Source organism: Pongo pygmaeus, chromosome 3 (assembly GCF_028885625.2).
Source record: "Pongo pygmaeus isolate AG05252 chromosome 3, NHGRI_mPonPyg2-v2.0_pri, whole genome shotgun sequence".
NCBI classification, from domain to species: Eukaryota; Metazoa; Chordata; class Mammalia; order Primates; family Hominidae; genus Pongo; species Pongo pygmaeus.
The window spans coordinates 4,435,064-4,459,278 of NC_072376.2; the positions used below are offsets into that span (position 1 = coordinate 4,435,064).

General features: G+C 46.3%; 1 protein-coding gene across 4 annotated transcripts in view; it reads left to right on the forward strand.

Moving 5' to 3' along the window:
* Nucleotides 1-11,112: 11,112 nt before the first annotated feature.
* ACOX3 (acyl-CoA oxidase 3, pristanoyl) overlaps nt 11,113-24,215 on the forward strand; it is a 62,733-nt gene continuing 49,630 nt past the window's right edge. For 2 of the 4 annotated variants that reach the window (XM_054485289.2, XM_054485292.2), the window contains exons 1-2: nt 11,113-12,718; nt 23,992-24,149. In XM_054485289.2, the coding sequence (XP_054341264.1) occupies nt 24,006-24,149 (144 nt within the window). In that variant the 5' untranslated portion in view covers nt 11,113-12,718; nt 23,992-24,005. The remainder of the gene's footprint in view (nt 12,719-23,991; nt 24,150-24,215) is intronic. The other 2 variants (XM_063663477.1, XM_063663478.1) reach the window with 1 other exon arrangement.

Genomic DNA, 24,215 nt, shown 5'->3' on the forward strand with positions numbered 1-24,215 from the left:
TCAGCCCGGTAGGAAGATCTGCATCCTGTTGGCTGGTCTACTTGTCCTGAGCTGCCAGTGTTAGCTGACTGTGATGGATCTAAGACACAACACCTGCAACTTTAACAGCAGTGGGAGTGGACAAGATTACAGTATAGGGCCCAACCTGTATGGGTCCTAGAAAAATTAGATTTTACTTTTTAACTTAAACAGAGTCACTAGATTTAAAGGGGTGTCAGGCTTATAGGCATTTTTATGTATTTAATTATAAACACTTTGTATGGCTATTTCTACAGTCTGCATTTGCTTTCTTAAGGTTAATTCCTTTAGTTCTTGGAGGTCACCTTTAATTTGACCTATGATTTGGGGATGGCCGACTGAACAAAATCTTATAGGGCAAATACCTAGTTTGTTTGGTGAGGGTGCAGGTGACTCGAAGGAGGACCATAGGCAAAAGCCTGATTTTATCTTAAATGGATTTCCTGGCAATATTTTTTCAGTAGCTGCTCAAGTGTCCAGTTCATGCATTCCACTTTTTCGTGAACTTTGCGGCCAATAGGCTGTGTGTAACTTCCATTTTATTTTTAACAGTCTTGTTAAATCCTGCACTATTTCAGCTACAAATGCTGGCCTGTTGTCTGACTTTAAAGTTAGAGGCAGTCTAAACCTGGGGATAATGTCTTTTAACAGTACTTTAGTCACTCATACTTTTTCTGTCCTGGTGGGGAAAACTTTAACTTACCCTGAAAGGTGCAAACAAGCACTAGCATGTACTGATAGCCTCCAGCACGGGGAAGTTCTGTAAAGTCTATCAGCAAGTTTTCACAAGGTATGGCTCTTTCTTCTGTTTAAGTTTCTTAGAGGAGGGGTTCTTTTTCTTCCCCCCCTTTGTAACTCTATCTAGTGGCTTAGCCATCAGTGAGAAATTGGAATCTAGATATGGCAGAATCCTGCTGCTTTTAACTTCTAATGTGACAATGGGCTCCTGGGAGACTAATAAGAAGGTGCCTAGTCTGCCCTAGTCTTTACATTCTTTAGCTCCTGCCACCCTGATCAGATCAGTATTTGGTTCCTCCAAGGTGCGGCAGCCCTTGGCCGATGGCCTCTTTGTCTTGCAGCCTTGGCCATTTCCTTTATTGCCTTCTGACCATTCACCCTTCTAGTGTCCTTTCTTTTTTCAGCTCGCACATTAATGTCTCTCTAGCCTTGGCCAGCTCTCAAATCCTTGCCTAACTTGACTTCTTCCACGTCTACATCCACGTCCACGTCCTCTCGCATTGCTAATCTCTCTTTTTGTAAGAGCTGTTGCTAACAGATTGGCCTTTTTTTTTAAGTCTTTATTTTTCTTTTTCCTTCTTGAGTTCTCCTGCTCCTACGGCGAGCTGGCAGTGCCGGGCAATGGCATGGGCCCTGCCCCCGTGCACTGCTGTCTGTCTCTCCTGTTTTCTTCTGATTCTCTTTTTTACACTTACTGTGAGTCTGTCTTTTTGTTTTGCTCTTCTCTTGGCACCGGTCTCTAGCCTCCTCTTTTTTTCTAGATAGAGCTGGGCTGGGGAGAGGGATTTAACCTTTGGCGTGCATAGCTGCCACACTTGTTGCTTTTGCTTTTTCCTGTTTTGTTCCTTGATCACAGTTAACATATGCCTTGGTGGCCACTTTTATAGACTGGGTGATATTCATGCCTGCAGCTTCTGCTTGATGTTATCCCGGACTTGCTTTACAAACGAAGTATTCTATATATATATATAGAATATATATATAGAGAGAAAATATATATATAGAATATATATAGAGAGAATATATATATAGACAGAATATATATAGAATATATATAGAGAAAATATATATACATATATAGAATATATATACAGAATATATATATAGAATATATGTAGAGAGAATATATATAGAGAGAATATATACAGAGAAAATGTATATAGAGAGAATATATAGAGAGAGAATATAGAGAGAGAATATATAGAGAGAATATATAGAGAGAATATATATAGAGAATATGTATAGAGAATACATATATAGAATATATAGAGAGAATATATAGAGAGAATACATATATAGAATATATATATAGAATATATATAGAATATATATATAGAATATATATATAGAATATATATATAGAATATATATATAGAATATATATAGAATATATATATAGAATATATATAGAATATATATAGAATACATATATAGAATATATATAGAATACATATATAGAATATATATAGAATATATATATAGAATACATATATAGAATATATATAGAATACATATATAGAATATATATATAGAATACATATATAGAATATATATAGAATATATATATAGAATATATATAGAATATATATAGAATATATATATGGACTATATATAGAATATATATATGGACTATATATAGAATATATATGGACTATATATAGAATATATATACGGAATATATATAGAATATATATACGGAATATATATAGAATATATATACGGAATATATATACAATATATATGGAATATATATACAATATATATATGGAATATATATAGAATATACATATCGAATATATAGAGAATATACATATCGAATATATAGAGAATATACATATAGAATATATAGAGAATATATATCTACAATATATAGAGAATATATATCTACAATATATATAGAGAATATATATATAGAATATATATAGAGAATATATATATAGAATATATATAGAGAATATATATATAGAATATATATAGAGAATATATATAGAATATATAGAGAGAATGTATATAGAATATATATATAGAATGTATATAGAATATATATAGAGAGTATATATATATAATATATAGAGAGAGTATATATATAGAATATATAGAGAGAATATATATAGAATATATATAGTGTATATATATAGAATGTATATATATAGAATGTATATATATAGAATGTATATATATAGAATGTATATATATACAATGTATATATATACAATGTATATATATAGAATGTATATATAGAGAATGTATATATATGCTGATTTTTTTTTTTTTTTTTTTTTTTGAGACGGAGTCTTGCTCTGTTGCCAAGGCTGGAGTGCAGTGGTGTGATCTCGGCTCACTGCAAACTCCGCCTCCCAGGTTCACGCCATTCTCCTGCCTCAGCCTCCTGAGTAGCTGGGACTACAGCCACCCGCCACCATGCCCAGCTAATTTTTTTGTGGTTTCTTTTTTTTTAGGAGAGATGGGGTTTCACCATGTTAACCAGGATGGTCTCGATCTCCTGACCTCTTGATCTGCCCGCCTCGGCCTCCCAAAGTGCTGGGATTACAGGCGTGAGCCACCAGCCTCAGGGTTAAATGGGGTGTAAAGCCAGAATGCTTTACAGAGTCTCTTACAAAACTGATTTAGGCTCTTGTCAGCTCCTTGAAGCACTTCTGAAATCTTGTTTATATTAATTGCTTTTTTTCTACTAACTCTTAGCCCCTGCAGAAGTACCTCTCGGTACTGCTGCAAATGCTGAAGCTCATTCTCTGGGTCTTTTTTCCCCTTTTTCCTAGATCTTAACAGGCCCTTTTTTAAATATAATTCTCCATGCACTTGGAGGGTTAAACAGGCATACCGAGAGTCAGTGTAAATGTTTAGTCTTACCTTCACTGAGTTCTAAGGCCCGAATTAAAGCAGTGAGCTCAGCTTAACGACAGTGTCCAAGGTTATCACTGCTTATCCTGCACATCTCTCTCCTTGTGGGTTGATGAGGCTGCTCCCGTCCACGTATAGCTCCCAGTCTACTGATGCCCAAGGCTGGTCCCAGAGGTCAGGTCTGCTAGAGTAAACTTGAGTCCAACACCTCTACACAGTTATGCTCGACAGGCCTCTAGCTGCTGGGAACAAGGTGGCGGGTTCAGGGTGTTTCCAGTTTAGTGGATCAATGGTTAAAAAGGGCTGATAGATGAAAGTCTGTTGCCCCACCCCCTGGATGTGGGCTCAGTTATTATAATAGACAGGTCCTTGCATCTCCCTGAGAGGCATTTGCATAGCTCGAGCAAGACCAGATCTGAGAGGGCCCACTTGACTATCTTGACTTCCTTCCTTGGCCTCTTGAGGCTCCGATCCTCCCCTTCAAGGTGAGACCTGGGGCATGTTAGCTCCTGAATCTTGTTTCTCGGGGGGCTGTTGGCCTCGGTAAAGGAGGGTAGGCTAGGACATATGGAGAAAGAATTTCTGTTATCTCTGGCGGCTCCTGCAAAACTGGCTTCTCTTGTTGTTTCTGGGACTCCCTTTTCAACTCTGTGTCTGCTGGTGCAGCTGCTCTTACTTTCACTTTTGGCTTTTTTGCAATAAGCTGTTAAACAGGGCTAAATTTATGCCGGTTTTTGTCTATATTATATTTAACCATGAATCAGTATAAAGTAATTGATCTAGATCCACTGGCAGTCCTCCGACCCCTGTCACCACCTTAAATTCATGGCCAATTGCTCCCTGCATATGGTTCCTTCGGTGGGCCATCCAACACCAAAAGAGGGCAATTCTTTTTTTTTTTTCCTCTCTTTTTTTTGAGATGGAGTCTCACTCTGTCGCCCAGGCTGGAGTGCAGTGGCACAATCTCAGCTCACTGCAAGCTCTGCCTCGTGGGTTCACGCCATTCTCCTGCCTTAGCCTCCCGAGTAGCTGGGACTACAGGCGCCCGCCACCACGCTCGGCTACTTTTTTGTTTTTGTATTTTTAGTAGAGACGGGGTTTCACCATGTTAGCCAGGATGGTCTCGATCTCCTGACCTTGTGATCCACCCGCCTTGGCCTCCCAAAGTGCTGGGATTACAGGCGTGAGCCACTGCACCTGGCAAAAGAGGGCAATTCTTGTAGGGACCAGCCCCACAGGGCCGGTGGGTCTCTCCCTGTGTGCGGCGACGAGAGAGTGTAGAAATAAAGACATAAGACAAAGAGATAAAAGACAGCTGGTCCCGGGGGACCACTACCACCAATGCACGGAGACGGGTAGTGGCCCCGAATGTCTGGCTGCGCTGTTATTTATTGGATACAAAGCAAAAGAGGCAGGGTAAAGAGTATGAGTCATCTCCAATGATAGGTAAGGTCACGTGGGTCACGTGTCCACTGGACAGGGGGCCCTTCCCTGCCTGGCAACCGAGGCAGAGAGGGAGAGGAGACAGAGAGAAATACAGCTTATGCCATTATTTCTGCATATCAGGGACTATTAGTACTTTCACTAATTTACTACTGCTATCTAGAAGACAGAGCCAGGCGTACAGGATGGAACATGAAGGTGGACTAGGAGTGTGACCACTGAAGCACAGCATCACAGGGAGACGGTTAGGCTTCCGGATAACTGCGGGCGAGCCTGACTGATGTCAGGCCCTCTACAAGAGGTGGAAGAGCAGAGTCTTCTCTAAGCTCCCCCAGGGAAAGAGAGACCCCCCCCCCTTCCCGGTCTGCTAAGTAGCGGGTGTTTTCCCTTGACACTTATGCTACCGCTAGACCACGGTCCGCCTGGCAACGGGCGTCTTCCCAGATGCTGGCGTCACCGCTAGACCAAGGAGCCCTCTGGAGGCCCTGTCCGGGCATAACAGAAGGCTCGCACTCTTGTCTTCTGGTCACACCTCACTCTGTCCCCTCAGCTCCTATCTCTGTATGGCCTGGTTTTTCCTAGGCTATGATTATAAAGTGAGGATTATTATAATATTGGAATAAAAAGTAATTGCTACAAACTAATGATTAATGATATTCATATATAATCATATCTAAGATCTATATCTGGTATAACTATCTTGTTTTATATTTTATTATACTGGAACAGCTCGTGTCCTCTGTCTCTTGCCTCGGCGCCTGGGTGGCTTGCCGCCCACAAATTCTAATTCACATAGAGTTCTTAACCTCTAGGGGCTTAACTCTGTAATCCCCTGCAAAACCTTTCTTAAGGTTCTGTAACATGCATTTTAATAGAGTAAGTTTTGATGGTTTGATGACTTTCCTTTTATTTTTCTTCTTGAAAAAAATTTTTTAACACAGTTTCTAGCGGAGTGGGCTTACTTTGTGTTTGACCTATTTTTCTGTTGAGACAAAACAACATTCACACTACAAGGAGGAAAGGGTAAAAGGTTACTCACTCGTCTAATTCACACTAAATGAAAATCAAAACTAAAACCAAAGTGTCGTTAAAGGCACACCTGTTCGTCAAGGAATTTAAGCCAAGTCAAAATCAGAACCAAAGCCAAAGTGCCAATAAAGGCATGCCTGTTTATCAAGCAATTCAAGTCAAGTCAAAAACAAAAACCAAAGTGCCGATGCAGGCACGCCGTGGGTGATCAGGCCACGCTTCCACTCAAATGGAGTGCGCAAGTTCCAAAGAGCAGTCTTACCAAGTTTCAGATGTCCAGACTTAAAGTGCCAGTTCCTTCCCAGTGTTCAGCCACTGCGTTGATCCTCCACAGAGGCCTGCCATGCACCGCTCTGATGAGGCGTTCCACCGGGGCAAATGCCTACCCGGGAGCACTATCAGGATCCACATCACGCAAGTTGGCTGGAGTCCCCCGCAGGGATGCTCTACAGGGCAGGCATAAGCTGCCTAAGGGGCTGCCTTGAACGTCCCTTAATCACCTCACTTCCTGGTCAGGGAACCAAGGTAGCCGGACGAGCTACGGACAAAACTCCTCAGACACCAGATTAAAGAAGGAAGAGGTTTATTCGGCCGGAAGCACTGGCAGACTTGTGGCTTAAGAGCCCAGCTCCCCAAAAAAAGAAATTCTTGGCCTGTTTAAAGGCTTACAACTTTAAGGGGTCCATGTGAAAGGGTCGTGATAAATCGAGCAAGCGTGGGAAACATGACTGGGGGCTACATGCATCAGTTAACAGAACAGAAAGTTTTGCAATGCTTTTTCATACAATGTCTGGAATTTACAGAGAGCACAAGTAGTTTAGGTCAGGGGTTGATGTTATTATTATTATTATTATTATTATTATAACTCCTAGGGCCAGGTGGTGGTGCCAAGGTTGTCTGGCTATTTATCTTACTTTTGTTTCTTTCTAACTTTTTGCTTTCTCTCTTTCCTCCTGTCTTATGAACTAGGCAAGGTGGCGGGGGAAGAGGGCAGCGGGAGTAGCGGTGGTCTCCTTCCTTATCACATGTCCCCAGGAGGAACAGAGAAGGTTGGATACTGCCAATTTAGTCCAACATCATCAGCAGCTGGTCTGCAGAATCTCTAGTAAAATCCAAAAACCTCCAGTATTCTTAATTATTTTTGTACATTAATCCCTCCATTGGGATTTTGCCATTCCCTAAAGGATCTCTGTCGGAGTAAGAGAAGTGAAAACTAATTCAAATCATGTGATTTATTAGAGAGAAAAGCACAGACCAAATGTTGGTAGAATTAGTACAAGGCAAATGAGACATATCCTCCCAGACACACTGGCTCACCCTAGCCCATTCAGTGTTTGATCACATACAGTAATTGATTTTTATGCTATCTTAGTTTTCCAGGGCTTCCATAACAAATTACCGTAAGTTTGGTGGCTTAAAATAACACACATTTATTCTCTTATGGTTCTAAAGGCTCTGAGAATCCATTCATCTCTCCTAGTTTGTGGTGGTTGCCAGCAATCATTGGCATTCCTTGACCTGTGCCTCCAGCACTTCAATCTCTGCCTCCATGGTTACATGGTGTTCTTGTTTCTCCGAATCTCTTTTCTTCTTCTAATGAGGGCAACATTCATATTGGATTAGGGCCAACCCTAATCCAGTATGACCTCATAGTGAATAACTGCTGAATGAAACAGTCACTGAGATTAGGGAGCGTGTCAGGAGAATGATGCAGCTGGCAGAACTATCTCAGACTGTTTCCCTGTGGGGAAGCAGGCCCCAACCAGAGACTGCTGGGTACACGGAGCAGGGAGAAAGCTGGAGATATCCAGGCTTAGGTCAAGGATCTGACCCACTGCCTGGGTCTGGAAATAGTGTCTACATAGCACTGTCCTATAGGACTTTCTGTGATAATGGCAATGTTCTATGTCTGCACTGTCCAATACAGTAGTTACTTTTGGCTACCGACCCGCACTTGAGTGCAGCGAGTGCAACTAGGGAACTGATTTAAATTAGATTTATGGGAAATTGAATTCATTTAACTACTACACATTTAAGTAGCCACATGAGGCTAGGGGCACTATTGAACAATGCAGCACTAGAGACACTCACCTGGGACCCTTAAAGCCCCTCCATTCTGAGTCGTCAGCATCACATCAGCTAGAGGCTGGGTGGAACTCAAGAAGCAGCAGTGGAGGCTCCAGCCGGAAGGCCCTGGCTGCTCTGAGTGCCCTGAGTGTGCAGCCCTGTTGTGCTGATCAGAATGATGGCTCCAGTCACTTCACAGCAGCCCCCATTACCTTCCAGGGCCTCAGCCAGAAACTCATCTGATGTCAAGACCTTAACAGCATAGAAACCCATTAAATTCAATATGTTGGGTTTGTAATTAAAAAAAAAAAAAATTCAGGCTGGGCGCGGTGGCTCACGCCTGTAATCCCAGCACTTTGGGAGGCCGAGGTGGGTGGATCATGAGGTCAGGAGATCGAGACTATCCTGGCTAACACGGTGAAAACCTGTCTCTACTAAAAATACAAAAAATTAGCCAGGCGTGGTGGTGGGCACCTGTAGTCCCAGCTACTCGGGAGGCTGAGGCAGGAGAATGGTGTGAACCCAGGAGGTGGAGCTTGCAGTGAGCCCAGATGGCATCACTGCACTCCAGTCTGGGCAACAGAGCAAGACTCCATCTCAAAAAACAAAAAAAAAAATTCATTGGCTCATGCCGGTAACATTTGCCATAGGGACAGCCATTTGTATGTGCATCTTATACAAAACTGCATTTATGTTCCACAACTCTTTCCCAACACCATTGTCAGCTGCCTACCACTTAATGTGATGTGACTAGGGGAAGTGAGGTGGCTGCTGGATGGTGGTGACGACTGTGGCGGAGCTGTGATGGATCATTCTTGGTGCCGAATCATCAGAACCCATTCCCTTCCCAAGGACCTGGTGACTTCTTCCAGCTACTCTTCTGGGAATGCGGAACCAGCCAGGGAGGTGGTGGTGGGAAAGACAGAAGGGATACATGGAGACAAATGACTGGAGGGTAGGAGGCAACTTTAGCTTTAACAATGTGTGCAAATAACCGCAATGGCCAATGACAGTCAGTAGCACCAAGGTCTAAAACTGAGCAGGGAATGGGTGTGCCAAAGGGAGCAGAAGCGGGACAGAAGTCAAGATAAACAAGAGAGGGGGTGGGTGACGCCCTATGGCAGTGCTCCTGTGGGTCATTGTCCACTGAGTTACCGATGACATTCATCCCACCCCTACTGTTCACACTAGGGGTCCACGCGCAGCTCCTGGTGGTTTCACCCAGAAATAGCTAACAAACATGTATAAAGCCAAATTCCCTTATTTTTTTCCCCAAAGTTGCTCCCTTGGTGCCAGTCCCACTGGCATCTCCATCCACCCAGGTCCCAACAATACAACAGAGCATAGCATGACCTCTTCCTCTCTTCCTACCTCCCCACCACCCTGACTCCCAGAGAGGCCCATGTTCCCTGTCAGATGCAGGTCAGCAGTGTCCTCAGGCCCAGGAGGGGAGCACGGTGGATGGAGAGTGCTACAGGGTGAGCAGGCAAACACCAGAAGGTGGTCCCGAGGTGAAGTCGCGGTCAAAGATGAGAACCACAGTCTCACCTGCAGATGCCAATCCAGGAAACTAAATGGACAGAGTGAAGTCAGGGGGCCAAAACTTGCTACAGGCCAGCCCTGACAAGCCAGAGGGTAGAGGCAGACAAGTGTGAAAACAGGAGGGCGAAAAGAGACAGGCAGAGAAGGGAGGGGAGCCTGAGGACCTGGCCAAGGCTGGAAACCTGTGCTTTGTTTTCTCCATGTCATTTTGTGATGATGTCCTAATTTAAAAAGAACCAACAATAAAAAGCCACTCAGCTCCCTCTCCACCCTCCAGCTCCACCAAGATGGCCTTATCTCAGGCCCTTGTCTCTTATCTGTACTGGCCACCAGATGCCCTGAGCTCTTCCCCTTTAGCCTGCCTTCCAGTGTCTACCTAGAAATGGCTTCCCTCTCCCTCTGACTCCTGCAAAGGACCCAAATCATTTCCCAGTGGGAAGATATTTTCATTTTTATTTTTTGAGATGGAGTTTCACTCTTGTCACCCAGGCTGGGTGCAATGGCGCTATCTTGGCTCACTACAACCTTCACCTCCTGGGTTCAAGAGATTCTCTTGCCTCAGCCTCCCAAGTAGCTGGGATTACAGGCACCCGCCACCATGCCCAGCTAATTTTTGTATTTTTAGTAGAGATGGGGTTTCACCATGTTGGCCAGGCTGGTCTCAAACTCCTGACCTCAAGTGATCTGTCCACCTCGGCCTCCCAAAGTGCTAGGATTATAGGTGTGAGCCACCACACGCAGCCGAAAGACGTTTTTCTAATGTCAGTAGCACATGTGAACCCAATTTATTAGTAGTTGTAATTTTGGCAGAAATTGTGACCTAAAGGAGGTGTGAGTTCTGCAATAAATGGTTATTTTATTACTGTCAACAGTATCTCCAAACATTTGAAAAACAGTGGCGTGTATTTTTTATTAGACCATGATTGCTTTGTCTTCAGGCAATCCTGGTTGCTCCTGGGGATTCAGGGACCTTTGCGACAACACAATAGACCCCTGGCTAGGAAGGCTGGTCTAGACTAAGGATCACTTCCGACTGCTTTGCAGGGTACCTGCCAGGCCCGAAATGATCGTTCAGTCCCTTCCTTCTGCTTTTGTAATCGGATGCTCCCACTGATACCCATAATTATATGTCTGTTTTAAATAAGAGTAATAACTTTGAAGAAAAATGTTGCCACGGAATCAAGAAGGTATTTCAGAGTAGAACAGAAGTAGACAGAATTTCCAAACATGACCTGAGTATCCCCACCCAGATGTCCTACCAACATCTTAAACTTGACACACTTTTAAAATTGTACTTATCTTTCTCCTCCCCATAACTGAGCTGCGCTGCCCATCTTTTAGTCCCTTATAAATGCAAACCTTTGGATTTATTTTTCCTTGTGCTTTCTTCACTTTTTTTTTTTTCTTAAACACAGAGTCTCACTATGTTGCCCAGGCTAGACTCAAACTCCTGGGCTCAAGTGATTCTCCCGCCTCAGCCTCAGGAGTAGTTGGGACTGCAGATGAGAGAACCATGGTGCACAACGCCTGGCTCTTCCTTGTTCTTTACATGGCGAATTGCTAAGTCTAGTTGATTCTGTTGTAATGCCCAACCTTGCTTTTACTAACCCTGGTTTTTAGACTCTCCCTTTTCCTTTCATCACCTAGCCTTGTTTCCACCTGAATTGACTCTCATTTAGCTAAAAGAGCCAGACAGACTCCATCTTGGCTCTTTCACTGGCAGCCCCTTCCTCAAGGACTTAACTTGTGCAAGCTGACTCCTAGCACGTCCAAGAATGCAATTAACTGATAAGATACTGTGGTGAGCAATATCCGTAATTCCCAGGAATTCGTCTGATTGATGACGCCCAAAGCCCCGCGTCTATCACCTTGTAATAGTCTTAAAGCCCCTGCACCTGGAAGGAACTGTTTACTTTCCTGTAACCATTTATCCTTTTAACTTTTTTGCCTACTTTATTTCTGTAAAATTATTTTAAGTAGACTCTCCTCCCCTTTCTAAACCAAAATATAAAAGAAAATCTAGCCCTTTCTTCAGGGCCGAGAGAACTTTAAGTGTTAGCCGTCTCTTGGCCGCCAGCTAAATAAACGGACTCTTATTTCGTCTCAAAGTGTGGTGTTTTTTCTAACTCGCTCAAGTACAACACTCTCTCTGTAAATTTCATAAGAGATGTGTGCGTCTTAGTTTGAATCTCCCCAAACAGACCTTGAGACGAGGATTTGGGTGCAGGTAATTGAATATGGAGCTGATCTTGGAGTGCATGAGTGAGGAAGTGGAAAGTGTGAGACAAAGAAAAACAAGTAAAGGGTGGGTGATTGAGCTGGTTGCTGCTCTGGTCAATGAGGGCCCACGTCCACTAGGGGCTCTCTGAGAAACTCTGCAGAACCACGGTTCTCAAACTTCAGCAAGCTCTTGGGCATGCCGGGTCTTGCTATGTTGCCCAGGCTGGTCTCAAACTCCTGGCCTCAAGCGAGCCTCTTGCCTCGGCCTCCGAAAGCGCTGGGATTACAGGCATGAGCCACCACGTAGAGCCTGTTGATTAATTTGAAAATGCCCTGCCCCAGACTGGGGGTCCTGATCCAGTAGCCTTGGAGTGGGCCCCAGAAAGGGCCGCGGTGTGAACTGCATCTCAGAACTATGGCGCTCCGAGAGGGCAGCGACTCGCCAGAGTCGGTCAGCCAGGCCTCGCCTAAAGGCAGAGAAGCCAAGAGTGCCCAGGAGCGCCTGGCGAAGCTTCCTGGCTCCCAGCCCTGCCCGGGTGGCAGCGGCGTCCGCGTTTCCCGGGCGACGAGGGTGGCGCGGCTCGATGACGTCAGGGAGCCCGCGGCTCCGGCCCCGCCCATGGGACGGACGGAGGCCGAGAGGCGTTGCGGGAGAGCAGTGGGGCCAGGCCGGAGACAGCTGCGCTGTGTGGGCAGCTAGTCCTAGTCCTCCGAGTGGGTCGCGGGCCGACAGGCATTCCCTGAGCGCCTGCTACGTGAGTTGGACAGTGCAGAGCAGCGGGGACCAGCGAGCCCGAAGGTGAAGGCTGCCTTAGCCCCAGGGGCGCCGACGCGGCGGGGCGGGAGCGGGGACACCGCACGTGCCAGGCCCGGGGGTGTGAGGGCTGTGCGGATTCGCGGGCGGGCGGGGCCAGGGTTAACCAGAGCAGGGGCCGGGAGGGCCGGTGGCCCACGTGCTGGTCCTTCGGAGGACTTTGCACATTGAACTGGGCAGCTGTTCACAAAAGGGAAGTGGTCCACATGGCAGAAAAGACTGGAGGCGGCTGTTGCCAGAATAGTGATCTTGAAGCCCCATTTCCATGCCAGAAACTGTTCCAAGCGTGTCATGTGAATGACAGCAGCCTAGACGGTAGACCCTGGGCACTAGGCAGGCGTCACCGTATTTGGATGACAGTAGACCCTGGGCACTAGGCAGGCGTCACTGTATTTGGATGACAGTAGCCCCAGACAGCAGACCCTGGGCACTAGGCAGGCATCACCATATTTGGAATGCAGCAGCCTAGACAGTAGACCCTGGGCACTAGCCAGGTGTCACCGTATTTGGAATGCAGCAGCCCAGACAGTAGACCTTGTCTAGACACTGGGCACTAGCAAGGCATTGTCACTGGCTGGTCTTTGCTCCCAGAGCTCCCAGGGTAGTGGCGGGCCGCTCCCAAGATGGCAGCAAGCCTCTTGCTCTCTGACCTAGGGTTCTTGGCCTCATGGATTCCAAGGAATGGAACCTTGGGCCATGCGGTTAGTGTTATAGCTCTATTAGAAGCTGTGGGTCACGGAAGAGAACTGTGGAACCCAGCGACTAGTGTTCACCTCGATTAGGATGAACCCGGGTACTTAGCTGCGCAGGAGCAATGGCGAGCCTCTAGCCCGGGAGCGGCAACGGGTGCCTCGCTGGATCAGAAGCGCAGCGGACACCCTGCTGGATCTGGAGGGGTGGAAGTCAGTCAGCGACAGCAGCGATCAGCAGTGGTGGACGGCAAGCGAAAGCTCAGCTCAAGCCAGAACAAACGTGGACCAGAAGAGTGTGCAGTTACAAGATTTAATAGAGTGACAACAGAGTTCCCATACAATGGGAGGGGACCCAAAGAGGGTTGCCCGATTCGGCTTGAATGCCTGGGTTTATATCCTGATCATTGTCCCTCCCCGTGTGCTCTCAGGCGACAGATGATCTGATTATTTCTTTACCACCTGTTTTTAGCCTCATTGGTATTTTAGGGAGCTCTCTTTACTACCTGATTGGTCTGGGGTGAGCTGAGTTACAAGCCCCATGTTTAAAGGTGGGTATGGTCACCTTCCCCAGCTAGGCTTAGGAATTCTTAGTCAGCCTAGGAAATCCAGCTAGTCCTGTCTCTTAGTCCCCTCTCTCAACAGGAAAACCCAAGTGCTATTGGGGAGTTAGAGTTGACCGCTCTAACTGCTTCCTGCTGAATTGGGGCGTAGTAGGGGTCGTGCAGTTGAGATTTCCTCGGGAGCGGTGCCTTCGATGTCATCAACATCGGAACATGGGCTAGCAGGCCAGTCCAGGGGTCCACGGTAGATCTTAGTCATGGACTGCATCTGGGGCTCCATTTGAAGAACATTTGTAGTTTTACAGCTTTGATTCTGGAAGAGACAAACTTAACAAGGAGGTTAAAGATACAGGGATTGAAATGTATGGCCCGAAGTGCAGGGGCGTATGAGTGTGGACGGTGAAAGTGGGGTTTCCTTTAGAAAAACTCCTGTACAATGGGGCATCAGTATTTCCGGGAAGCCCCATTCTCCATAGAAGCTCTTGGTAAGGGGAGCTACTGGTAGTATAGCGGCATGGAGAGGGTGCAGTGATAGTGAAAGGGGAGTAAGACAACAGTAAAGAGAAAAATATGATGGGGGGGGCCATGGAGATCTACAATTCCAGTTACTTTCCTCATGGTTGTTGCTTGAAGAGCAGGTGCAGATCCTCTAGAGGTTCACAGGAATAGCTAGCGTTGTCTCCTGGATTTTTGGGTTCCTTTGGCAGTATCCAGGGTTTGAAGACTCCACTCCAGACACTTTAACTGCAGTCAGGGTAGATAAAATGACTGGGTAGGGTCCTTCCCAGGATGTGTCTAGGGGTGGGGACTTAGAGGGAAGGGACTTGACTAATACCATGTTACCAGGGTGGAATTCCTTTCCCTCCTCTCGGGTACAGGTTCCCTGTAATGTTTTAAGAACTTGTTGATATTTGGCTAAGGAGGTGATGTCTGCAACTAAGTTGGCCGTCTCTCGGTCAAGCACAAGGTCATTGGTTAGGAAGGGCTGTCCATACAGCATTTCATATGGGCTAAGTCCTGCTTTTTGGGGGGAGTTTCGGATTCTTAATAAGGCTATAGGCAACAGAGCAGGCCATGCGAGGTGGGTTTCCTGGGTTAGCTTTTTCAGATGTTGTTTGAGTGTTTCGTTCATTTTCTCGACCTTCCCTGAGGATTGTGGCCTCCAGGCACAGTGTAAGTGATATTGTATGCCTAACGTCTGCGATACTCCCTGGGTTACTGCAGCCTTGAAAGTGGGGCCATTGTCACTCTGTAAGTCTCGGGGAAGTCCGAATCTGGGAATTATTTCATGAATTAGTGCCTTTATTACCTCTTCGGCCTTTTCTGTCCTACAAGGAAAGACCTCCTCCCAACCAGTGAAAATATCTATCCAGACTAGTAGATACTGAAATCCCTGAGATTTGGGCATGTGGGTAAAATCTAGTTGCCAGTCTTCTCCTGGGTAATGGCCTGTTCTTTGTTCTCCTGAAGGAGCTTGGTGATAAGGCAGGGGATTATTTCTTTGCCACACTTCATAGGCCCTGACTATCTGCTTGATAGTTTTGAAAAGGCCTGGTCCAGTTAATAATGATTTGGCCATCTGATAGGTGCTATCAATGCCTAAGTGAAAGGTCTGATGAAGGGTTTTAAGTAATTTCAATTGATTAGCTGCAGGCAAAAGTATTTTTCCTTCTGCGGTGGCTAGCCATCCTGAGGGGAGGAAACTATGTCCTCGTGAGGTTCCCCATTCTATTTCTTCTGAGTACTGGGGCTTGGTTTCCTAGAGGGGATTACCCCATACTAGGGGTCCTTCTATAAGCATTTCTAATGGAGGGTCCCACCTTGCGGCTCTTTTGGCTTCAGTGTCTGCTTCGCGGTTCCCTTCTATTTCCCTTTCCTTTCCTTTCTGATGACCCTGGCAGTGTAAGACTGCCACCTCTTTAGGTTTCTGAACTGCCAATAATAATCTCCTAATGGCTTCCTGATGTTTGATAGGTGTTCCCTCCAAAGTTAGGAATTCCCTTTCTCTCCATATTGCTGTATGGGCATGGAGGACTAGGTAAGCATTCTTAGAGTCTGTATATATATTTACCCTTTTTCCTTCTCCTAATTCTAGTGCCCGAGTGAGGGCTATTAGTTCTTCCAGCTGAGCGCTAGTTCCTGGAGTGAAGTATTCCATTATCACTGACCACTGCATACCCCACTTTTCGAAGTCCTTTTTCTACAAAGGAACTTCCGTCAGTATACAAGTTGAGGTCGGGATCAGTCAAGGGAACCTCTAGAAGGTCCCCGCGAGCGGCGTAGGTTTGAGCAATCACCTGTTGACAGTTATGTTTTATCTTTTCTTCATTGTCTGGAAAAAATGTGGCTGGGTTAAGAGTTGCACGAGTGCGCAGTTGCAGCACTGGCCCTTCAAGTAATAGAGCCTGATATTTAAGCAAACGGTTGTCTGACAGCCGTAAGTCTCCTTTAGCAGTGAGTATGCCGTCCACATCATGAGACGTCCAAACAGTAAGATCTCTTCCCTGTATCATTTTAACTGCTTCAGGCACTAAGACTGCTACTGCTGCCATTACCCATAAACAATGAGGCCAACCCTTTGCCACTACATCAGTTTCCTTACTCAGGTATGCCACAGGTTGCAACCTGGTCCCTCAGACCTGTGTGAGTGCTCCTAGAGCTATTCCTGTTTTTTCTGTGACATATAAAGAAAAGTCTTGCCCCTTTGGCAAGCTTAACACTGGGGCTTGGGCTAGGGCCTTCTTTAGGGCCTGGAAGGCCACTTCTTCTCCAGGTGTCCATTCTACTAAATGGATATTGGCTTTCTGAGTTTCCTTAATTAGTGTGTATAATGGCCTGGCTATTTCACTGTATCTGGGAATCCGTATTCGGCAGAAGCCTGTTATGCCAAGGAACCCTCTTAATTGCTTCAGGGTTTTGGGATAAGGATAAGCCAGTATAGGCTGGATGCGTTCCTCACTGAGGACCCTGGTGCCTTTGGATAATTTTAGCCCTAAGTATTTAACTTGCTGTAAGCAGAGCTGAGCCTTTGGTCTTTGTAGCCACAGGTGGCTTTGAGCCTTTGTAGCCACAGGTGGCGATGAAGTGTAAGAGGGCTTTGGTGGCTTGATGGCACAAGGTTTCTGAATGGGCAGCTAAAAGTAAATCATCCGCATACCGAAGGACAAGCATGCCCAAGTATGAGAACTGGCTCAAGTCTTGGGCTCCATGCCTGGCTAAATAGATGGGGGCTGTCCATGAACCCTTGGGGTAAAACAGTCCAGGTGTGTTGAGACATTAGATTCAAAGGATCTTCAAAGGCAAGCAAGAATTGAGATTCAGGATGTACAGGGATGCAGTAAAAGGCATCCTTAAGGTCCAGGACTGTAAACCACTCTGCTTCCTCTGGTATTTGGGAAAGCAGAGTATAAGGGTTAGGTATAGCTGGGTATAGAGGGACAACGGCCTCATTGATAATCCTGAGATCTTGCACCAACCTCCACTGTCCGTTGAGTTTCTGTACTCCTAAAATTGGAGTATTGTAGGGGCTATTGCTTGGGCACCCTCAGTCCTGCTGCTGGATCATCTGGTTAGTGGCTTCTGACTGAAAGGACCTTCATCCCCTGGGACAGTGGGCCTTCCAGTGATTGCCCTGACATAAGGGGCATGGACGAGGAGGTGGCTTATTTCTATTCAGACAATCTGTTTTAAAGTGTCCTTGTAGACCTTTAGGCCTGAATAGGAAGTGAGTCTGAATAGGAAGCAAGCCCTATTAGGCATTCGATTTGCCCAGCCTTTCCCTTTTCCAGAGCCTCCAAAGTAAGATGCTCTCCTCCCCCAATTTCTACCCAGCTTACCTCCCCCGCTGCAATACAATCTCCAAGTCTTGGCTCCTTGGCCAGGGCCTTAGAACTGATGACCCAGTACTTTAACAACTGGAGCTATGCCTACGACAACATAATAGATCAGGATGAAAGCGGATTGAGTAAATTAAAGGGAGGCGCATATTCCTATAGTGGCAAATGGGGGCAAGAAGCAAATGTCTGCTTGCCTGAGGGCCCGTTTGTGCTATTCGCCTGCTCCTCCTGGTCTCTATTGTAAAAAAAAACCGACGTTGCCAAGTTCAATAGGGTTTCTAAGTTTTGCTCTGGGCCTAAGGTGGACTTTTGAAGTTGTTTTCCTAATGTCTGCGTTACACTGTTTAACTGACAACAAAGTGGTATTGGAGTGTTATAGGGTCACAGAGAAGACCTTCAATTATCAATTATAGGTTTTAAATTTACCCTGGCTTTTAAAGGAATAGAGTACACTGTTTTTTTCTTAACTACTTATATATCTCTCTCTTTCTTTCTCTCTTTGACTTTCTGTCTCTTTCTCTTTGACTTTCTGCCTTTCTCTCTTCCCCCCTCTCTCTTTCTCTCTCTCTCCTCTCTCTTTCCTTTCTCTCTCTGTTTCTCTTTCCTTCTCTTTCTCTCTCGGTAGATGGATTTTGGGAACACAGCAGAAGAATGTTCGCTCGTTGCCCGCATTTGCCTCTATAGGAATAGGCGCCCCCCTTTAATTTACTCAATTCGCTTTCATCCTGATCTATTGTGTTGTCGTAGACATAGTTCCAGTTGTTAAAGTACTGGGTCATCAGTTCTAAGGCCCTGGCCAAGGAGCCAAGGCTTAGAGATTGTATTGCAGTGGGGGAGGTAAGCTGGGTAGAAATTGGGGGAGGAGAGCATCTTACACAACGGGAGAGCAATCCTCCTAGCCATTTACAAACTTGGGGCCCTGGCAAGGGTGGTAGGTCCCACATAACTACCCATGTCGAGAGCTGTATACCTAAATTGGGAGGGATACCAGGGACAAGACTCCCTGGGTTCATACCCTAGGTGCTTAAGGACACAGCGTAGAGCTTCCTTAGATCCCTTTGGAGATACAACTTGCTCTAATACTTGGGAGAGGAAGTGAGTCTGAAGCATTAGTACCTAGGAGGCAGGGAAGTAGATTCAGAGGTAAGGAGAATTTTGGGGCTACACTTTCAAGAAAGTCGTGGTTAGGACCCAGGAGGTATGGGCCAGAAGGAGAAATAGGGGTGCACTCATGGGCAGCTGTTGAGTACAGACTTCTGGCTGCGCCATGATCTCAACCAGCCAATGCTGGGAATTTGGGATGACAGCTTTCTGCCTCTAGTTGGTCCTCAGCTTCCCCAAGAAAATTGTGAAATGGAAGCTGGTTCCAGGCAGACCAATGCTCCCAACCCAAAAGGGTTGGGGTTGTTAGCCTTTTCCCAGGAAGCCTCACACCTGAGTCTTAAGTCCAGTGGCCACGCTAATCATTTTTAACCGGCCGACAGATGCCCAGTATTTTCCTCCAATTCTAAGGAAGGATAGGACAGAATAGCAAGCGAAAGTGGTTCAATATTACTCACCGCTTTGGAGAATCCCCATACGAGCCCAGCAAATGTTACTGGTGAGTCTTTGCTCCCAGAGCTCCCAAGATGGTGGTGGGCCGCTTCCAAAATGGTAGCAAGCCTCTTGCTCTCTGACCTGGGGTTCTTGGCCTCACGGATTCCAAGGAATGGAACCTTGGGCCATGCGGTGAGTGTTATAGCTCTATTAGAAGCCGTGGGTCACGGAAGAGAACTGTGGAACCCAGGGACTAGTGTTCAGCTCAATTAGGACGAACCCAGGCACTTAGCTGCACAGGAACAATGGTGAACCTCTAGCCCGATTGGGAGCAGCAATGGGTGCCTCGCTGGATCAGAAGCTCAGTGGACACCCTGCTGTATCCGGAGGGGTGGAAGTCAGTGGCAGGTCTGCGATGGTGATGATCAGCAGTGATGGACAGCAAGTGATAGCTCAGCTCAAGCTGGAACAAACATGGACCAGAAGAGTGTGCAGTTGCAAGATTTAATAGAGTGAAAACAGAGCTCCCATACAACAGGGGGGGGACCCAAAGGGGGTTGCCCGATCTGGCTCTAATGCCTGGGTTTATATCCTGATCATTGTCCCTCCCCCTGTGCTCTCAGGCGATACGTGATTTGATTATTTCTTTACCTCCTGTTTTTAGCCTTATTGGTATTTTAGTGAGCTCTCTTTACTACCTGATTGGTCTGGTGTGAGCTGAGTTACAAGCCCCGTGTTTAAAGGTGGGTGTGGTCACCTTCTCCAGCTAGGCTTAGCAATTCTTAGTTGGCCTTGGAAATCCAGCTAGTCCTGTCTCTCAGCATCACTGTGTTGTCACCCCCAAGGTGCACAGACCTTAGGAAGGTTGCCCAGCTAGGAAGCTGTAACGTTGAGATTTGAACCCAGACAGTCTGGCTTCACAATCCTTATCTCTAACAGTTGTACCATAATGCGGTAAGGTTGGTGACTTTGAGTGGCATGGGCCCATAGGTACTTGTTAGGATCTGGGGATTTGGATCCAGCTGTGCTTGATAATAGTTGTAAGACCATGGTCAGTGTCTCTAAGAAGCTCGAGTTTCCTCACCTGGGAAAGGAGACTACTGATAGTACTTGGGCTTGGTGGGCACAGTTGAGGTCTGTGTAGCTGCTTAACACAGTCACCTGCACACAACACCAGCTCAGTAATTGGAGGTTGTTATGAGGGTTTTATCAGGCTGGAGAGAAATGAGAAGATTCCGTAAGGTGTTAGAGATGCACTGCGGACTTGGTAATGTACTGAGGTTATGGCGCATGGAGAGGGGAATTCCAACATGTTACTGGGGTTTGTAATTCCAGTAATCCTTGGGTGACTGGCAGTGTGGAACAGGGGTGCAGGAGGCGAGGCTGGGTCAGGGCTGAGAGGCTGAATTCAGTGTGAACACTCAGTATGGGGATCTCCAGAACATGAGAGGTGGCGAATTGCCATTGACTGCCAAATGAGCTCATGAGTCTGGAGGTGTGAATTGGGGAGCCTTGCACACATTGAGGACGTGATGTTTTCAGTTGTCTTGCGTACATACCTGAGTGGAATTCCTGAGTCATGGTCACTCCATGTTTGATCACTTGTGGAACTGCCACACTGTTCTCCAGAATGGCTGGGTCACTTTACATTTTCACTGGAAAGGCGTGAGAGTCTGATTTCTCCACATCCTCTCAATACTTGTGATTATTTATCTGTTTCTTTTTTCTTTTTTTTTTTTTTTTTTTGAGACAGAGTTTCACTCTGTCACCCAGGCTGGAGTGCAGTGGCACAATCTAGGCTACTGCAATCTCCGCCTCCCGGGTTTAAGTAATTCTCTCCCTAAGCCTCCCAAGTAGCTGGGACTATAGGCGCCTGCCACCATGCCTGGGTAATTTTTTTGTATTTTTAGTAAAGATGGGGTTTCACCATGTTGGCCAGGCTGGTCTTGAATTCCTGACCTCATGATCCACCCATCTCGGCCTCCCAAAGTGCTGGGATTACAGGCATGAGCCACTGCGCCTGGCCTATTTATCTGTTTCTTTAAGAGATAAGGTCTTGCTGTATGACCCAGGCTGGTCTCAAACTCCTGGGCTCAAGCTGTCCTCCTGCCTTAGCCTCCCCAGAGTAGCTGGGACCACAGGCATGTGCCACTATAGCCAGCATTTAGTATCTTTTTGCTCATTGCCATCCTAGTGGATGTGAAGTGGTCTCTCACTGGGTTTTTGGTTTGCATTTTCCTGATGGCTAATGATGTTGACCATACTTTTCTGTGTTTTTGTTTTTGTTGTTGTTGTTTGTTTTGTTTTCTTTGAGATGGAGTTTCACTCTTGTTGCCCAGGCTAGAGTGCAATGGCACAATCTCAGCTCACTGCAGCCTCTGCCTCCCGGTTCAAGCGATTCTCCTGCCTCAGCCTCCTGAGCATCTGGGATTACAAGCATGCGCCACCATGCCCAGCTAATTTTTGTATTTTCAGTAGAGATGGGGTTTCACCGTGTTGGCCAGGCTGGTCTCAAACTCCTGACCTCAGGTGATCCGCCCGTCTTGGCCTCCCAAAGTGTTGGGATTACAGGTGTGAGTGTGCCTGGCCTTTTGTGTATTTTTTGGCCATTTGTCTGTCTTTGGAGAAATGTCTATTTGAACCCTTTGCCCATTTTTTAATTGGTTATTTGTCTTTTTATTATTGAGTCTTAAGATTCTTTTTTTTTTTTGAGATGGAGTCTCGCTCTGTCACCCAGGCTGGAATGCAGTGGTGCAATCTTGGTTCACTGCAACATCTGTCTCCCAGGTTCAAGCGATTCTCCTGCCTCAGCCTCCCGAGTAGCTGGGATTACAGCCATGTGCCACCATGCCTGGCACATATAATCTTTTTTATATGTTGCTGGATTCAGTTTACAAAATTTCATTCAGGATTTTTGCATCTGTATCACAAGAGTTGTTTATCTCTAGTTTTCTTGTGATGTCTTTGTCTGGTTTTGGTGTCAAAGTAATACTAGCCTCATAGAATGAGTTAGGAAGTATTCTCTTCTCTTCTGTTTTTGGGAAGAGCTTGAATAATTGATCTTCTTCTTTAAATGTTTGGCAGAATTCACAATGGAAACCCTGGTTTTTCTTCGTGGACAGTTTATTGATCGCTAATTCAATCTCTTCAGTCATTGTAGATCTGTTCAGATTTTCAGTTTTTCATAAGGCAGTTTTGTTAGCTGTGTCTTCCTAGGAATATGACCACTTCATGTCATTTGTTGGCATACTGTGGTTCACAATATTCCCTTACATTCCTTTTCATTTCTTTAGGGTCAGTGGTGATGTCCTGTCTTTGATTCCTGATGACGAATTTGTGTTTTCTCCTTTTTATTTGGCCAGTCTAGCTGAAAGTTTGCCAATTGTGTCAGTCTTTGCAACGAACCAACTTGATCGTTTATTGATTTTTCTCTATTTTTCTGTTCTCTATTCCATTCACAGTTGGTGTATCTTTTATTATTTTCTTCCTTCTGTTTTAAGAAGGAAGGAAATAATTTAAGTTTACTTTGTGTTTCTTTTCCAGTGTCTTAAGGTGGTACTTGAAAGGCATGACTCTGAGGTTAGACATTGCTGGGCTTGGAGCCCTTCTCCCCACTTCTCAGCGGAGGGGGTTTGGGAAACACAGCCTCTCTGAGCTTCCGTTTCTCCGTCTTTCGGGGGAGCAGTAGTACTTGGCTCACAGCTGTTGGGAGGGCGAAATAAGATAAGACTATAGAAGGCAAGATTCCTGCCGCCGCCCACCAGCAGGTGCTCAGATCTGCGGCTCCCACTTCCCTGTACAGAGGGGAGTCAGCATCCTGAGCGGCCAGACTCAGGCTCCAGCACCGCAGGCTGTTTCAGCTCAAAGGACTCAAAAGTTCCTGTTTCCTCTAGGCCTTAAAGAGTGAAGGTGGGGGGCCCACGCCCAGGACTGAGACAGACTTGGGTTAACCAGCCATTCCCTTCAATGCCTTCATCAGCCAAGCCACTTGGAAAAGGACCCAGTCTATCCAGAAAATTCCAGAATGGTTATTTGGTCAAGAGAGCTGAGTTTTGGGAGGCCTGCTGTGTTAGCGGGAAGCCAGGTGTCTATATGTCAAGAAGCCGGTGCAGAAGCCTGTGATCAGAGGTTCTGTGCTGGAGGCCCTGTGTCCAGGTGGACCGGCGGTGGGTGGGGACGTGAGGTACCATTGTGTGTGGCCAGAGTGGACCGGCTGGCACTGGCTGGATTCCAGAGGGAATGCTTCCTGACCCTGGGTTTAGTGAGCCTTGGGGATGGGTCTGGATGTCCGGGGTGCTCCCAAGAGGGCAGGGTGCTCTCAGGCAAGGCTGTGCGACAGAAAACAAGATCTCCAACGAACCCTCTGCACTGTGTGCCTGGTGACCCCCAGGCTGTGCCTGGCTGTCTTCTGTGTCCTTGGCATCTGTGTTCAGGAGTGGACGAGGGAATTCTTCTCGCCTTTTCTTTTGGGAAAATGATGCTAGCCATTCACAGAGTGATTCTCTTTTGCCATCCTTTTGGACTTCGAGTTTGCTTTTCTCTGATTTGTAAGGTGTTGCGGGCTCTCCTGTTGGTGGGAGTGGTTTGAACCCATAGATGGGAGAGCATGGATTCAGGTTGCATGTTTTGTGCAGGCTCTCATCACGCGATGGCATCCACTGTGGAAGGAGGCGACACAGCTCTGCTCCCAGAATTCCCCAGGGGGCCCCTCGACGCCTACCGAGCAAGAGCGTCCTTCAGCTGGAAGGAGCTGGCGCTGTTCACGGAAGGGGAGGACATGCTCCGCTTTAAGGTGAGGTGTGCGGTTGCGCGCAGCTTGTCTTTTTTTCCCAGTGGGATCTTGGTTCATTAGCAGAAT